Here is an 18,181-nt window from a genome sequence, read left to right on the forward strand (position 1 = left end):
TTTGTTGTCTTGTGGCTCCGTTGCTTACCAATCGGTTCTAATTTTTAGGGTGCGTAGGGAACGAGTTATTATACTATGTGAGTTATAATAAATTATGTTATTGTATTATAGTCTGTATTTGAGAATTTTTGTCGCAACCTTTGCGATGAAATTACAACTATTACACACCAAGTCTTGCAACAAAATTACTTTTTCTAATTCCAATTTTGTAATGTTCATTTGTTACTTTTTTATTAAAATATATTTCGTTGATGACAAATTTTGGTCAAAAGAATACGCACTTGATACCGACATAAATTTGTAATTTTGTGAAGAGGATCACCTGAAAAAGCAAAGAATAATAATAATAAGTAAAAAATTATAGTTTTCTTAAATGGAGCCATAGTGATGTATTCTTAGTTTTAGTTGACCTAAAAACTCTCTCCTCGGCCAAGCTCGATATAAAGCATATTGGCTACGGCCATGCTCGCCTCTTCCACTTTGTCCATTTTGGTCACAGATTGCTACCTTCATTTTGAATCATGCTATCCCTCGTGCTTTATCGTCCATGTTCTCGTCAAATGATGTTTATGTCCTTTATATATATAAATATATAAATAATTGTGTAATTAGCATGAATATACTTTTCATAAAAGTAGATAATGACAAATACTCTCTTGTTGTCTCTCAATCACTCTTTATTATCATGAAACCACATGAAATCTAACCCCATATACATACATATTAGAAAAGAGAAAAAAAAAAATTAAAGTCCCATATAATTTATAGAAGTTTGCCAAAGTAACATTTTTGGGTGGTGGTATGACTGACATCTTTGTCAAACCATATTCAAATAATTGGGTGTATGACACAAAAGTAAAAGCTGTTTATAGGCAAAAGGCACTTCCTTTTTGACTCATTCTCTTCACCCATCTACTCATTATCTTTCTCAAATATATAAATAATTCTTCTTCAATTTCCTTTCAAACCCATTTGCTTTCCTTTTTTCTTCTTTCAACCATAAATTTCCCTTTTAAGCTTCTCCATCATCTTACCATTCATGCATGCCTTACCCAAACTTCAAATGCATCTTCTATCCATTCCAGTAATTTTTCTTTAAACTTATTATCACCACATTATTGTTTTCTTTGCTTTATTCCACACTGGAATTCCATCAAAGTTCACTTGTTTTTGTATGTAAAAAGTAGCACGTTCGATCAAAGTACTCGAACACTTTTATCATGCTTAGGTGACTTACTCACAAATGAAATATACCATAAAGTTCACTATGATAATATATTAATTAATTATTAAGTTAGAATGATAAGACATCATATTATACTTTAATGTAATTTCATTTGTTCATTGTGAATTTTGTTTTAACACATTTGATTAAAGGAAGTTTCAATTAAATTTACTAGGGTTGTTATTCAATTGTCTAAAAAACAAAATTTTCACTAATATTTCAAAATTCTAAACTCCCAAATTATCGTAAAACACACCGTATATATAATTTCATAAAATCAAATTATCTTTTAACGTGCATGATGTTTTTTTATATGGTTGTAACACATTGATATAAATTTATAATATAATTTATTCCCAATACAATTATTTATTTGAATATTACAAACTTTTTAAAGTTAATTTTGGAATGATTCTCTTCATAGAAAACAAATCAAACATATACAAAATCTTATATATTTTTGTGTACAAATATATGTTTGTGGTCCATGAAAAGATGCTACATTGTTTTTTAGCAAATCCGATTATTTTAAATATTCAGTTTTTTTAATCACAAATCATTTCTACGAAGATATGATTATTGACCTTTGTTATCGAGGTCTATAATATAGTTTTGATGTCAATTGAACTATTTAATTTTGATAAACTAGATAAAAAAAAATGAAATGACAAGTTTTAGTATTAAAGAAACTTATGAATAAGTTCGCTTTGTTTATGTTAAAGTGAAAGAAATCTCTATGGAACTAAGAAAGTTGCCTAGTAGAATATATATATATATGTTAGGTTAAATATTCCTTTGCCTCTTTAAATTATTCATATTACTTTACCTAAAATATTAAAATTGATTAATATTTATTTTATAATTATTTAATAACTATTTTGAGTACGGACAATATTTTCCGACCTCTAACCAATCGATGATGTAATCGTAATGAAATTTTATTGATGAATCAATTTGTATGAGCCTTCAATCGCAACATAAATTAGATATATTTTTTTCACTTTTATTTAGACATTTTGACATTAATTGTGACAAACTTCATAATTCTCTTATTATAACAACCATATTATTTGGAGCTCTTCATCAATGGTATCTCCTTCTCAATAAATAATGGTTAAGTGGTAAGGATTCAATCCACATAGTCACTTACCTTAGGAATTAATTTTCTACGAGTTTCCTTATCATCCAAATGTTGTAGTGTCAGGTGGATTATTGTCCCGTGAAATTAAGTAATTAAGGTATCTCTTAGTGGGTCCCACAAAATTATCAAACATAATGAAATTGATCATCATGACAAAAAATGTAATAAACTTCAGCTTTACTTTTCAAAATATCATCGATGGATTGCAATTTTGGAAAATAAACATGGCCATAACGTGTCTAATTTGATTGAATTAGCTAGAGATGTATACATGTTTAATAAAAAAATCAAATGAATTCCTCAACTCCATCCCACATCTAAATTGAAGCATAACCAATCACGCTCGAGACATTATAGTACGTTCCATGCATTAGAACGTTATCTATAAATTCTAACTCAATCACTTTGAACTCGTCACATAATATACATTATTTTAAAGTGGTCATAATTGTAATTGTATTAATCATATATGTATATATATATATATATTAAGCTCACAATTAGACATATCAAATATATTTAATTTATATATATATCAAAGTAATAAAGTATTTACAAATTAAAACTTTAGAGAATTTTTGATCACATAGATTTATAAATTCTCCTTCACATTAAGGAAAGCAAAAACACCAAAGAAAATTAAAGAAAGTGTCTCAATAAAGCTGCTTGCCCACTAAGTTAAGCACCACAAACTTTAAAAGCAAAAAAAAATCATAACATAATCATCATCTCTCCATATACTTGCCTCTCTTTACTCTTTTTCTTCCTTTATTTTCCTACTCATCTCCTTCGAAACTCTTCACCATTATTATTATTCCCATCCTAAGAAACCTCTCTCTCTTTTTCTCTCTCTCTGGTAACACACATGGCCACTGGCCAACTTAGGAAGCTTATAGTTGAAGTTGTGGATGCTCGTAACCTCTTGCCTAAAGATGGACATGGATCCTCCAGTCCTTACATCGTGGTCGACTACTATGGCCAACGAAAACGGACACGAACCATAGTGCATGACTTGAACCCGACGTGGAACGAGGTTCTCGAGTTCAATGTCGGGCCACCATCGAGTGTGTTCGGAGATGTTTTGGAACTTGATGTGATCCATGATCGAAGCTACGGGCCAACAAGACGAAACAACTTTTTGGGACGGATCAGATTGAGTTCTACTCAATTTGTGAAGAAAGGAGAAGAGGCTTTGATTTATTTTCGTTTGGAGAAGAAGAGTCTCTTTAGTTGGATTCAAGGAGAGATTGGCTTGAAAATTTATTACTCTGATTGCGTTACACCTGCAAGGGTTGAGGAGGGAGATGCAATCAATACAGTTGAGCAACCAACGACTGAAGGCGATGCAATTAATACAGTCGATCAACCAACGACTGAGCCAGAACTAAAGCCCAAAGAGCAAAAACCAGAGCCAGACTCAGAACTAAAGCAATCACCTTTGTTGGAACAACAAGGTAATTATTTAGAATAGTCACTAAAAATTTAAACTTAAATCCTCCTTGTTTTGGTATATCTCTTAACTTTATAATAGTTTCTTGTTGTAAAATTCTGTAAGATTGTAGAATTTTATTTGCTAAATTGTTTGTAAAATTTAGAATTAATTATATAACAAATACTTTTTTAAAAAAACTTTATTATATTTATTTTAAAAATACACTTATATATAATACTTCCAAAAAATTGTATTACTTTTTATTTAACTTTCTTAAATCTTTCAAAATTAAAATGCTTAGTAGAAATATTTTTAAAATAGCCTAAAATAACGTGATCATCTAAAATTTTACTCTACGTCAAAATTGAATTTAATATTTTCAATATCCTTCAAAATTCTAAAGAATTTGTACTCCTCCAGATCAACAGTAATAATATTATAACTTTGAAAATATTAAGAGTATTTTATAGACAAACTATCAAGGAATGTTTTTCTTTTTTTTTTATGGCTTAACTTAAAAACAAAATTTACAAGGTAAATACATAAAACCTCAAATCCTTCCTTTTGGATGAACCCTTCAATTGAAAGATGGAATGAAAAACTTTGAAATAATCACATTATAAGTTTGTGATTGCATCATTTGGTCATATAACATCTGTTGAAGGATATTGAAACAGCTTTTAAAGTAATATAAGTTTTTATTTTCTTTATCGAAAAAAATACTATGTTAGATTGTTCCATAATTAAAGTTGTTACTCGTACATTTGACAGATGTCACCCAACAAACGGACGAACTAGCAAGTATTGAAGGCCAAATCGCTCCAACAACAGAAAATTTGGCAGATAAGGGCAATGCAGCTCCGGAAGTAGAAACTTTGGGAGTCGAGAGCAGTACTAGTCCCACAGAAATTCCAACTCCTGCTGTTGAAACGGTGTCATCAGAAACCCATCCACCGGTGGAAGCGATGGAACAAGGCCGGGAGGCGCCACCAAAAACATCATCGGAAGAGAAGCAACCGACAGCAGAGTCAAAAGAAGAAGCAGAAATCAACTTGACGCCACAACCAATTAAAAGATCGATGCCGATACCAAGCTACACATTGGAGGCAACAGAAAGTCGAACAATGGAACAATCCACATTTGATCTTGTAGAGAAGATGCATTACCTCTTCGTGCGAGTAGTAAAAGCACGCTCACTCGCCACTAATAGCCATCCAATAGTGCAAATCGAAGCATTTGGAAAACGTATCAAATCAAACCCAGCCAGAAAGAGCAACGTGTTTGAGTGGGACCAAACATTTGCATTTAGCCGCGGTGCAGCGGATTCTGCCTCCATGATGGAAATTTCAGTTTGGGATGGCAAAGTAAACGACGCCGTATCACCAACTGACGTGGACGGACGCAATTTCTTGGGTGGCTTGTGTTTGGACGTATCAGATATTCTATTGCGTGACCCACCAGATAGTCCACTGGCCCCACAATGGTACAGATTGGAAAGGGAAAGAAACGACGCCGCTTTTGGTGGGTATTTAATGTTAGCCACGTGGATTGGTACTCAAGCCGACGATGCGTTTCCCAACGCGTGGAAAACAGATGCCGGTGGGAATTTTAACTCTAGAGCAAAAATTTACCAATCGCCAAAAATGTGGTATCTACGCGCCACAGTCATTGAAGCACAAGACGTCGTTCCGATCACCGCTGTGAAAGAAGCTTTGTTTCAAGTCAAAGCTCAACTTGGCTTCCAAGTTTCCGTAACAAAACCCGTCGTGACCCGAAATGGCGCTCCGTCGTGGAATCAGGATTTGTTCTTTGTTGCCGCTGAGCCAATGACCGACCACTTGATCTTCACCGTTGAGAGTCCTCGTAGCTCGAAGTCTCCGACCGTCATCGGAGTTGTAAAAATCCCACTCACTGACATTGAGCGGCGAGTGGATGACCGAAAAGTGACAGCACGGTGGTGCACACTCGCCGGAGTTGTGGATGAAAAGGGATCATCTTACACAGGAAGAATTCAGTTGAGGTTGTGCTTTGATGGAGGGTATCACGTGATGGATGAGGCGGCGCACGTGAGTAGCGATTATCGGCCGACGGCGAGACAGCTGTGGAAGCCGCCGGTAGGTGTGATTGAAATTGGTGTGATCGGATGCAGGGATTTGGTTCCAATGAAGTCCACGGCGACCGGAAAAGGATCCACCGATGCGTATTGTGTTGCAAAATATGGGTCTAAATGGGTCCGAACTAGAACGGTGAGCAACAATTTTGATCCCAAATGGAATGAACAATATACGTGGCAGGTATATATTTTTACCTTTTACTTTTTCAAATATGTAAAACTTCATTTTTTACTTTTTAAAATACCAATTTAGTTTTTCTTCTCATAAATTTAGTAATAAAATTAACATTTTGATACGTTCAATTTTTGTTCCAATACTATAATTTTAGTCCCTGTGTTCTTTTTTTTTTCTTTAGCAAATCTTAAGTTTAGTTATCAATTATTAGATTTTTTTAAAAAAGCTTTTTGTCATGTATGATATTTATACTATAAATAGTTAAAATATTCATGAAAATTATTAATATTTTCAATTCAGTTTGGTAAAAATTAACTAAATTAAGATTATTAAAAATATCTAGACTAATAATGACAATATAGAAGGTCTAATACGAAACAAATTGTAAAGTATAAGACAAAAATGATATTTTAATACAATTTAATACTCTGTTCGCAACCATGAATTAAACTTTTATCATAAAATTTAATATTAAACTTGTTATGTTCAAAGTTGAAGAATTTAGGAACAAATATAACGGAAATTTGAAATTTATTAAATGATTAAAATATCATAAATAAAAATTATTTGAAAAAATGAATATATTTTGGACTAACGTGAAATTATTTTTCCTCCAGGTTTACGATCCATGTACGGTTTTGACAATTGGAGTTTTCGATAGTATGGAAGAATCTGAAAATGGTGATCGACCTGATTCACGAATCGGCAAAATACGAATACGAATCTCCACCTTAAAAACTGGTAAGGTATATAGAAATTTTTACCCTCTCCTCCTTTTAACCACTGCTGGTACAAAAAAAATGGGTGAACTTGAAATCGCTGTTCGATTCGTTCGTTCGGCACCGCCGTTGGATTTCTTACACGTGTACTCCCAACCATTGCTGCCGTTGATGCACCACGTGAAGCCTCTCGGAGTTCGGCAACAGGATTTGCTCCGAGGCGCGGCAGTGGAGACGGTGGTTGGTCATTTTTCCAGATCGGAGCCGCCGCTTCGACGGGAGATCGTTGTATTCATGCTGGATGCCGAATCACATAGCTTTAGCATGCGAAAAATTCGTGTGAATTGGTACAGAGTCATCAATGTGGCCTCCACCATCATCGCCGCTGTGAAATGGATCGACGATACTCGATCGTGGCGGAATCCGACGGCCACCATACTAGTCCACGCGTTGCTGGTGATTCTGATTTGGTTCCCTGATTTGATCATTCCGACGATTTCATTTTACGTTTTTGTCACGGGCGCATGGAATTACAAATTGCGATCGTCGGAGCATATTCCGAGTTTCGATTCAAAGCTTTCAATGACGGACATCGTGGAACGAGATGAATTAGATGAAGAGTTCGATGACGTACCGAGCACGAGATCAGCAGAAGTTGTACGGATGAGATACGATAAGTTGAGGGTGATTGGGACACGTGTGCAAAGTTTATTGGGGGATTTAGCAACTCAAGGGGAGCGTGTACAGGCGTTGGTGACATGGCGTGACCCACGTGCCACTGGTATTTTTACTGGGATATGCTTTGCGGTGGCAGTGGTGCTCTACGTTGTGTCGTTGAGGATGGTGGCAGTGGCGTTCGGGTTTTATTACCTCCGCCACCCAGTTTTTCGAGATCGATTGCCATCACCGGCTCTTAACTTCTTAAGAAGACTTCCGTCTTTGTCAGATCGATTAATGTAGACTGTATAGAGATGTTTGAAGAATAGATAGGGGAGGAAACATTTTTAAAAATTATTCAATATGATTGTGAAATAACGTTATTGACAAATTTGGTATGGTTTCCTTCGTATCCACAAAATTAAAGGTTGCAAAAATCTAATGGGATAAAATAAAATCTAGAGAATATTGATTTAAACAAATAAATATGATTTACATACTATTTTAGCAATGCTACTAGTAAAAAATAAAGAAATTTGATTTCATAGAAGAGGAAGAGAGATTTCTAAGGAATAAAGTTTAAAATAATAATAAATATTGAATAAATTAGACGAAATTTGTTTATAATTAACATTTTATATACATATCCACTATATTAATCATATTTTGTGTAGTTGATTCAACGTGTATCACATCTTTACTTGAATAATTGTGTAATGTTAGCATAGGTTGCAACAAGTCGATCCTTCCCTTGACATACATTTGAGTTGGAAGAGAATCGACTTAAAGATGTCCATTTTCAAGAGTGAAAGAGAGGCAGTGAAGGAAATAAATGCATGATGTAAACTTGGAAGAGTCACATCCATGTTCCCATCTCATATACATATATGTGTGTTGGTATATTTTGAAATTACAATCAGATGGCACCACCCAACTTCAACAAGATTTGATTTCTTCTCATCAGCGTTTGTTCATTTCTTGTTTTATTTTATTTTTTTCCTAAGCTCATTTCACCCATTTTTACATTTTCTTAAAGTTTAATTTAATTTAATTTAATTGTGAAAAAATGATTTACACTAAGTTTGATATTATTATTCGTTTGACTTCTATAAACATTACAAACTATTATTATTGGACCAAAAAACAATTACTTAGAATACATTGTTAGACGTAAATTTTAATATCTAGAATGTGTACGGTTACGGGGTAAGAATGACACTGTGGTAATATTTTAAAGTGTTCTAATTAGTTTTGTTTCTAAAATCAACACAAATATCACTTTTTATAGTTTTAATAAATTTTTATTGGAAGAGTGGTTTTGAAATGCTTATAAAAGGCAAAGTTGAGAGCCTATTTTGGTTTTTCTGGGGTAAATTAACCTTATACAGACCATTCATCTAAACCTTTTTCAAAGATCTTGATAGAAGAACTCTTTACTCTTTGAAATACTCCATATGCTTCATCTGTAACTGTATTGCTATGATGATCGAACCATTATTGTTTGACCCTGGCATGATGAACACCTTCCCATCATAAGCTAACAGTGATGGTCCAACATAATTTGGGTGTCCCCTCCCAAAATCTGCATCATATATTGACATTGACAACCAAGACACTGTAGATAGATTCAGGTTGCTCAAGGATGTGCCTTTAACTCGAACAATGGATGAAGATGACGACGATGATGTTCTCGTCCAACATATGTCCTCTTCTGTTGTTAGAAAGTCTATTGCTGATGTCACGTATATATCAGTCATCTTCCATGATGCTTCTCTTATCTTTTTGGCAGCATAGCTTAATGGTTGAGACATTAACTCCCCAAATTCGCACTGCGGAGTTATGCTAATCAAGGCTGCATTTCCACAAAAGTTTTTAGGGATGGGTTTCCTAAGTCGTTGTCTTACGTTAACAACTATTTGAACCATTGTTGATAGGTTGCTCTTGTCATTGTCGATGTTACGGGCTTTGCTTGCACACACCCATATGTGTCCCGTGATCGATTCATATCGACTGTATGGTGATGGTTGCAGTAGTACTTCATTGACATCTACCGATTTCTTGATGTTTTGATTAGTTGGATTTGAAGAATTTGCTCTCATTCTTAGCTTTTCAACTTGCTCCTTGGTAAGTTTCAACAATGTGGATTTGGTTTCTTTCATCTTCTCCTCCTGTTCAATGATTTAAAATTTTAGAGATATAATTTTGGTAATTGTACTTTAAGAAACATTTTTTTTAAAATTTTAACCCTACATTTTCTGTAAATCTTGAAAGGCCTTTCAACTGTTAGCCAATGGTCAACTTTTTTTCTTCAAAATATATGTTTATCTTCTCACTTTGCATGTTGCCTCCGAAACGAAAAAGTTTTGTCTATGTGGTTTTGTTGACGGGTTGTTGCTCACATGCGTTGCCTCAGAAACCAAATCCATCATCTTTATTTTTCGATTAAGGGTTTGTAGTAACAGATTGGTGTCGAACTTCCCCTTGCTGCTTCGACGATGCCTTGTCGCTCTGATTTTGACATTGTCGCGCTTTTGTTTCTATCGAACGGTGCTTCAAGTGACAGATGCTACACTTAAGTACCATGTGCTGAACGAAAGAGTCTGGTGCCCACTCCTTTGGAAAGGTATGTCTAGCCGATGACAAACACAAAAATAATGTGTACCTACTCTGATTCCTTATTTCAAATTTGCATTAATCTTTGCGGCATTGATGCTTTTTTTTTTCTCACATTAATTTGCATTAATCTTCTCATCCTTGCTTCTTATTTTGTTTTAACATAATTTTTGAGCAATACCTATATGTAAGATCTGTAAGTGATTCGATGAGATCACTTACAACCCGACTCTCCTTTAGGATGATTCCTTCGGGTCCATCGAGAGCCCAGTCCAATCCCGATGGGACCACTGGATAGTGTGCGTTCGTGAGCACAATAGCGTGTGGTACTTTATTACTGGACTCTAACGAGAGACTAATAGACACATAGTGAGACCAATAGTGGACCTCTTACTGAGTATAAATTCATATTCACTCTTTTAGATGTTTAATTTTCAGGTAAAAGGAGAGGCAAGGGCAAACTGGCGAATGATAAGAAGTGACCGTGGATCGTCATAGGGGACAGTTTAGTTTTTCTTCCGCATTTATATTTTAGTAGTTATATTTTCGTAGGTTTATTTCAGAACTCCGGTTCAACTATTTTAAATATTTTTTCTACTTTTATGGGCCCAAACTAATATTTTGGTTAGTTATTTTAATTAATTAATTATTTTTATTATTTAAAGCTTTTCCTCAAATTTTAATTTATTTTCTTGTATATATTAAAAAAAAACATATATTTACTTAATTAGTAATGACCTCAACCTTCTAAAAAGCTTGGGTTGTTACAATTTGAAGGATGTTATCTTGATGTATTTATTCGAATTTGTTTTACTGAAGCACCTAAGGTGTTTGTTTGATTGCTTGTTTGTTTGTATTTTACTTCCATGTATACAATTTGAAAGAAAAAAAAGACTGTTTCTATTGCCATCCCCCAATATGTAATAGATCTTTGCTTTTAGAACTATGCTTTTTTATGGTTTTTTAAAGTTTTTGTTATGATTCATTATTTTTCGTAATAGCCTCTATTTATTTTGATTTATTATTTTTCCACGTACTCTTCTGTTTGTTCTGATTTCTTATTTTTTCACACACCCCCTTTTAGGTCCATAGTTTCATGTTTATTGTTCGTTTTATGAATTGGTAGAATATTGTTTCCATACACTTTTATCTTTCTGTTTAGTTTATATGTTTATGCTTCAACATTCTTTTGTTCTTTTAAATAGCGTGTATGATGAAGAAATTCTCCATACACACGGTAGTGTATTTGCTTGTTCTCTGCCTTTAATTTTGATGACATCGTTTTGACTACGAAATTCGAGTGCAACACTGATTCTTGGTGAATGTCTTTGCACGAATTTCTTTACTCTGATGCTACTTCTTTTTCCTTACATTACTTTTCTATGCTTATATTTAATCTTATGAATTTTTAAGGACAAATATCGTGTAAGGCAACGATATGTTAAACAACTTTTGATTCTTTATTAACATTTCTAATTTCCAAAATTTGTTCGTAGAGTCCTTTCTAATTTATGTCATTAATATTTTCAGGTTGCACCAATTTAGAATCATTCACGAGGTACTATCGTTTTAAAAGTGTAATTTCATAAAGTTGTGCATATATACTTTTTTTTTATTTATTCATTGTTGTAATATGTCATTAATATTTTAAGTTTTTTTTTTAAATTATCGTTTAACACTATAATGACTATTTCTCATTTTTTGATCTAGTTTGTAATTTTACATTTTTTATGGTCGAATGTTTTTTTTTCATCGCATAAGTTTGAGGTAAATTGCTATTAGATACAAATCACCAATTTTATTATTTTTGTATTTAAATTTCATAAGCAACTTTGCTTGTGCGAAAATTTTTAAAAATATATGTACTTCAGAAAATATCAATGTTTTCATTCCATATATTATCTTTAAACTCAACACTTTAAATTTTTGTAAACATCATATTTGGAAAATTCGAATAATTTTTCGATTTCGTCATGAATTTCGTGTAGAATCATAATTTTTTTAAAAAAAGTAAGGTTTTTTAATCAATAAAACTGTAAAACGTCAATATAGGTCTAAGAGACTAAGACACATATTAGATTGGTGCAATAAAAAAAAATTATAAGAAAAAAATCATATTACACGCACATTACAGCGATATAGATTATAGAAATGTGTAACGAGTTCAATAGTATAACATATAGGAAAATATGTTCATCAGTTTTCACATGGGCAATCGATATTATAAAGTTATCATATGATAAGGTATTAAAAGGGAACCATAAATGACCCCCACCTAACCGCATTGTATCTTTATTACTATCTTTTTTGCAAGAAGGCTTCGAAAAATTTACATAGGAAAATTATGATTTGAATAAATTTTCAAGATCCATAAACCAAAATTCAAAGCCTGTGACTAGGTTAACCAATTTCGTTTTTAACGCTTTCGTAAGCTTTCTTTTTTTCTAACAAGGTGTCGATCTAGAATTTCTAATGGATGAACACGAATTTGAATTTCTACTAAATACGTTCATAATACCCCAATGTCAGTTACTACTAATGATACTAATATGTTTGCGTTCATTTCATAATATCATTTATTATAATTACATATAGTAATATCGTTTATTTTTTAAAAAAATATATAATTTACTATAAATACATTTATTAATATTGTTTATTTTATAAAAAAAAACCACAAATCCATTAACAGTATCCTTTCCCCAAACCCATATTATCATAATACTACACTTTTAACTTTTCTCCCAAACATATGTAATAATAACACTACAATCATAATCTTTCCCTGAAACACATATTATAATAATAGTACAATAATAATCCTTCCCCCAAATACATATTATCATATAACACCACTATCATAATCCTTCTCTTAAACACATACTATCATAACACTACCGTTCATATTCTTTTCCCCAAATACATATTACAATAACACTATCAATAATAATCCTTTCTCCAAACACATATTATCATAATCTTTTTTCCCGTAACTCTTTTCCTTATTATCTATTATTTGAAGTACTAATGTATACTGGAGTTCCCAACTTTCAAATTGGTTACATTGTTACGTTTCCATTCCACTTTTAGTTCTTTTATATTTTCTTTCCTTCATCTTTTTCAATGTAAGTTTGGATTCATCGTAACAATAAGGATAATCCATTATGTGGTCTTTTGAAATTATATAATATCACAATGGCTTACTAGCAAAATAAATATATATTTTAGGTTTGGATAAATAGCAAAAGTAATTATACAAATGACAAAACTAAAATATTAATGATAAAATTAAAAAATTAATTGAACACAAATATATAAATTGACAAAAATAATAAAAATCCAACCTTCAAATAAAGCCTCACAAAATAAAACTCACCAAAAATACACTAAAATAAAACAAGGTTAGTAATTAATGTATCCAATAAACCAAGAACAAACCCTCTATCTTCTTTTAACTTTTCAACTTCTCTCCACTTTCAACCTATTTTCCACAAAAAAAAAAAAAAAAAAAAAAAAAAAAAAAACTATCGTGCTTGAAACTCTCTTGTCAAAATCCATGAAGACATGAAGCTCTCTAATATATGTTCATTAGAAGCTCTAGCACTGGAGGAAAAAAATCATCGGACTAAGTGAAGCTTTCCATTATCTGTTCGTTTGAAATTTGGCCCTGGCATGACAAGTTTGCCACTAATATTTATTTTTCTTTCCGATTCACCACTTAGTGTAAGATTCTCATGGTACAAGGTTGTCTTTTGAAGTGTTTGAATACCCATTAATTTTTTTAAAAATGCTTTTTGTCATGTATGACATTTATACTATAAATTGTTAAAATATATTCATATCTTTAAAATTATTATTATTTTCAATTTATTTTGATAAAAATTAACTAAATTAAGATTTATTAAATATCTAGAGTGTTCTAGTTAGTTTTGTTTCTAGAGTCAACACAAATCTCATTTTTTATAGTTTTAACAAACTATTATTCCAAGAGTAGTTTTGAGAGGCTTATAATAGGTGATCTAGAGTAATAAAGGTAAAGTTGAGGGCTTTTTTTGGTTTTTTTTGGTAAATTAACCTTATACAGACCGTCAATCTAAACCCTTTTCAAAGATCTTCATAGAAAAACTTCTTGAAATCCTCCATATGCTTCATATGCAACTGTATTGCTACAATAATCGAACCATCATTGTTTGGCCCTGGCATGATGAATGTCTCTCCATCACAATCTAACATTAATGGTCCAACATAATCTGGGTGTCCCCACCCGAAATCAGCGTCATATATTGGCATTGACAACCACGACACTACAGATAAATTTGGGTTGCCCAAGTATGTGTTTCTAACTTGAACAATGGAGGAAGAAGATGACGACGATGTTCTCGTCCAACATATGTCCTCATGTGTTGTTAGAAAGTCTATCGCTGATGTCACGTATTCATCAGTCATCTTCCATGATGCTTCTCTTATCTTTTTGGCAGAATAGCTTAATGGTTGAGACATTAACTCCCCAAAATTGGACTGCAGAGTTACGCTAATCAAGGCTGCATTTCCACAAAAGTTTTTAGGGATGGGTTTCCTAAGTCGTTGTCTTACGTTAACAACTATTTGAACCATTGTTGATAGGTTGCTCTTGTCATTGTTGATGTTACGAGCTTTGCTTGCACACACCCATATGTGTCCCGTGATCGATTCATATCGACTGTATGGAGATGGTTGCAGTAGTACTTCATTGACATCTACCGATTTCTCGATGTTTTGATTAGTTGGATTTGAAGAATTTGCTCTCATTCTTAGCTTTTCCACTTGCTCCTTGGTAAGTTTCAACAATGCGAATTTGGTTTATTTCATCTTCTCCTCCTGTTCAATGATTTAAAATTTTAGAGATATAATTTTGGTAATTATACTTTATGAAACTTTTTTTAAAAGAATTTAACCCTACATTTTCTGTAAATCTTGATGGTCAACTTTGTTTTCTTCAAAATATGTGTTTATCTTCTCGCTTAGAGACTTATAAATCTATTTGAATATTGATTCTTTTCTTGTATGAAAATTATTGTTGGTATTATTATTATTTAACTTCCGTCAGAAATGAACATTTTTACATATGACAAATTGAATAAAAATATTCACAAACTATGAAAAATTACAGATTCTATCAATGATAGACAATGATAGAGATTGATAGCAAACTTTTTGATTTTATCGATGATAGATATTAATAGACATAACATAAAAGTTTTATTATATTTTGTAAATATTTTTAACAATTATTTCATTTATAACAATTTTGACATATATATTAAATTAGAAAAACAATTATAGAGTGCAACTTTTGAATATTCAATAATTAAAAAGTGATTTATTTGAGAAAAATCAACTAGAAACAGTAAAGTTTCTCTATTACTTTCTACTCAATCTTAAACTAATTTTGCCTAAGAAAAATAGACTATTTGACACACCGTCAACAAATTTAGAAAAAGAAGAATAATTTCAACCTAATTAAGAAAAGATATTTCATGTATATAACTAAAGCTATATATATGGATCCATTAAGGTGAAATTCAACCAAACCTAAGAATTGAACCAAAGAGATGGAATTTTAGTTCATAATTTAACTTACCTTATAGTCGGAGCAACCTATGACAAATGGCAATACGTGGTATTCATAGTGGAAGAATCGTGGCGGGGAAAACGGTTTTTGTGCTTGAAGAACATTTCGATCATGTGACGGTTGCAAGATACTCTTTGCCGTCTTCTCCCCTCGTGCAATGCTGGCCCACGAGTTTATGAACATAATGGCAGAGACCCCATCGACGAGAGTGTGAGAAACGTTGAGGCCAATAACAAGTCCACCACAACTGAATCTCGTCACTTGAACAACAAACAATGGTACATCTTCGATCGGTGAATTATAATCTACCTTAGGAGTGAGTTTTCTTAACCCATCAGCGTGTGTGAAGTCACTGCAATCATCGAGTGTTCCACCATAGGAAGCTTCGATGAATAAGGCACCTGCAGCACAACAGTGGAGCTCGAATCGACTACCAACGATCAAGCGGAGGCGTCCGGCAAAAGGGTAGTAAGGTACAAGGATTTCGCTTAGGGAGCTTTTTAAGGTGTCAACAACGACGGCAGCGTCGAGGAATTTGTAGACATAGACGGTTGTAGAGTAAGCCCATGCCCTAAATTGATCAGCCTCTGATAACGAAAGTGTGAGATTGGGAGTTGGGAGGTTAGGAATGATGGTTGAGGAGGAATGGATGGTTATAGACTCCATTGTTGTTGATTTTCAAGAGCTTGAATGGGACGAGGGAGTTCTTTTTAAGTTAATTTACACCTTCAAATGTTTGTCACTATATTTGTACATATATGAGAATAAATGTGGGGGATGGGCATTGTGGTTAGAAATGGTAAAATTAAGGATGATTTAAAATCGTTTGACATTGGTATAATTGGTATTATTCAAATATCCATTTTCATTTATTCACTATATTAAAATTTCTACAGTCATACCAATGCTATGATATATAATAGACTCTAACTAATTTAAGTTTAGAAATATTTAGACAAAACACCTATTTTACACTATAATCCCATCCATTTTTTTCAATAAGATTTCGAAATTATTATTAACAAATTGATCCATTAAATTAATTATAAATAACATTTATTCTTGAAAATATATAATAATATAATATCATATTATATTATATAATTTATTATGTATCTTAAAACTTACCTATTTAATATATTAAATAAAAAATAATTTCATTTTCATTTACTTATATCATACCATTTATTAGTTTTCAATTTAATTATGGTATATGTTTAAGTCAAATATGATAATAATATATTGAATATTTTTCACAAAAGAAACGATTTTATCATAAATGCAAATTTAATAAAGGTTTTTATAACTTATGTCATCTCCTTCCATAAGAATTTCGTCCACTTTCTTAAGTTTTTCACCCAATAATTTAATTTGATCGTTCAATTTATCTCTCACTGATCAATATTTTTTATTCTAGACATCTCCTTTAACTTATTCGATGAATGTATAGTTCGATTTAGTTTTTCATTGAAGTTTTCGATCAAAATATTGTAAACTTTTTGGTCATCTCCTTCTATTAATTGTTTTATGTTATTAATTTTCTTTTTAAAATTGTGTAATATAATATACAGTATATAATGAACTTCTTTTTCCCTTCTTATTTAATAGAATTGTAAGGTTAATGAACTTATTTGTTAAGTTTCTAAGCTCTGGACCATTTATTCCTTTTTCGGATCAATTGTGCACCTTGCAAATGTACAACATAAAAAACATCATATAGTTTACACTATATATCATATATTATTAACCATTAAGCATTAAACATCACACACATAATATATAATTAAGCATTATACATGATATATATAAAATATCATTAATCATATATTATACGTGTTATACACAAATTATTATTAGCAATACCTCATACACATCCTCTCTTGCTTTTTTTTGTCCCTTTTAGCTTTTTAAATAATAACCTCATATATTTTAAATATTACAAAGTATATCTATAAGTATGCTAGACATAATATATAATATATTATATAGTATATGATGTGTATCGTTCAGTCTCTTGATGATCTATTTGAAGTTCTCTCGCTATTTCCTTCTTTCTCTCAACTTATTTTTTTCCCGTTTGGTTTCCTTCTTTTCTGATTTATTTTCTTGCTCTATCCTAGCTCATTCAGTCTCTTCATTTTCCTTAATATAAATTTATACTTTCACGTAATGTGAAATTTGTTACAAAGTTAAAATACAATGTAAAATACTCACATATAAATTGTTATAAAATATTATGTTAAATATACAGAGGTATATAATGAGCTATGTATTTAAATCGAAAACAGTTGCAGCTATGATAAGATTTTACAAATTGACTTTCAATATATGAAAATCAATGCAAATTTGATCAAATATAATAGGTATATATTAGAAATTATTAAATTACATAGAATATATGAAAAAAAAAAAGCAAAACGAAAGAAAGTGACGCGGTATATATAATTGACTGACTGTAAATAGGGTATATACTTTAAAGTATGTGGCATATATAC

The 18,181-nt window shown here is 31.8% G+C and overlaps 4 protein-coding genes across 4 annotated transcripts; 1 reads left to right on the plus strand and 3 right to left on the minus strand.

Annotated features, from left to right (window-relative positions):
- Positions 1 to 3,089: 3,089 nt before the first annotated feature.
- Positions 3,090 to 7,865, plus strand: LOC101222743 (protein QUIRKY). Its single transcript, XM_004149074.3, has 3 exons — positions 3,090 to 3,820; positions 4,570 to 6,092; positions 6,704 to 7,865. Exons 1-3 carry the CDS (start codon positions 3,232 to 3,234, stop codon positions 7,763 to 7,765), a joined length of 3,174 nt encoding a protein of 1,057 aa, XP_004149122.1. The 5' UTR covers positions 3,090 to 3,231; the 3' UTR covers positions 7,766 to 7,865.
- A 1,030-nt stretch (positions 7,866 to 8,895) lies between these two features.
- On the minus strand, positions 8,896 to 9,621 carry LOC101222983 (spermidine hydroxycinnamoyl transferase). The gene has a single exon (XM_004149075.3). The coding sequence runs from the start codon at positions 9,619 to 9,621 to the stop codon at positions 8,896 to 8,898; it is 726 nt and encodes a 241-aa protein (XP_004149123.3).
- Positions 9,622 to 14,103: 4,482 nt separating this feature from the next.
- On the minus strand, positions 14,104 to 16,511 carry LOC116401670 (spermidine hydroxycinnamoyl transferase-like). The gene is made up of 2 exons (XM_031883889.1): positions 15,696 to 16,511; positions 14,104 to 14,932 (listed from the first exon to the last, which is right to left on the minus strand). The coding sequence occupies exons 1-2, from the start codon at positions 16,350 to 16,352 to the stop codon at positions 14,915 to 14,917; spliced, it is 675 nt and encodes a 224-aa protein (XP_031739749.1). The 5' UTR covers positions 16,353 to 16,511; the 3' UTR covers positions 14,104 to 14,914.
- Positions 14,180 to 14,863, minus strand: LOC101223215 (spermidine hydroxycinnamoyl transferase). The gene has a single exon (XM_031884125.1). It carries the CDS (start codon positions 14,861 to 14,863, stop codon positions 14,180 to 14,182), a length of 684 nt encoding a protein of 227 aa, XP_031739985.1.
- Positions 16,512 to 18,181: the final 1,670 nt, after the last annotated feature.

This window comes from Cucumis sativus, chromosome 4, assembly GCF_000004075.3.
Source record: "Cucumis sativus cultivar 9930 chromosome 4, Cucumber_9930_V3, whole genome shotgun sequence".
Taxonomy (NCBI): domain Eukaryota; kingdom Viridiplantae; phylum Streptophyta; class Magnoliopsida; order Cucurbitales; family Cucurbitaceae; genus Cucumis; species Cucumis sativus.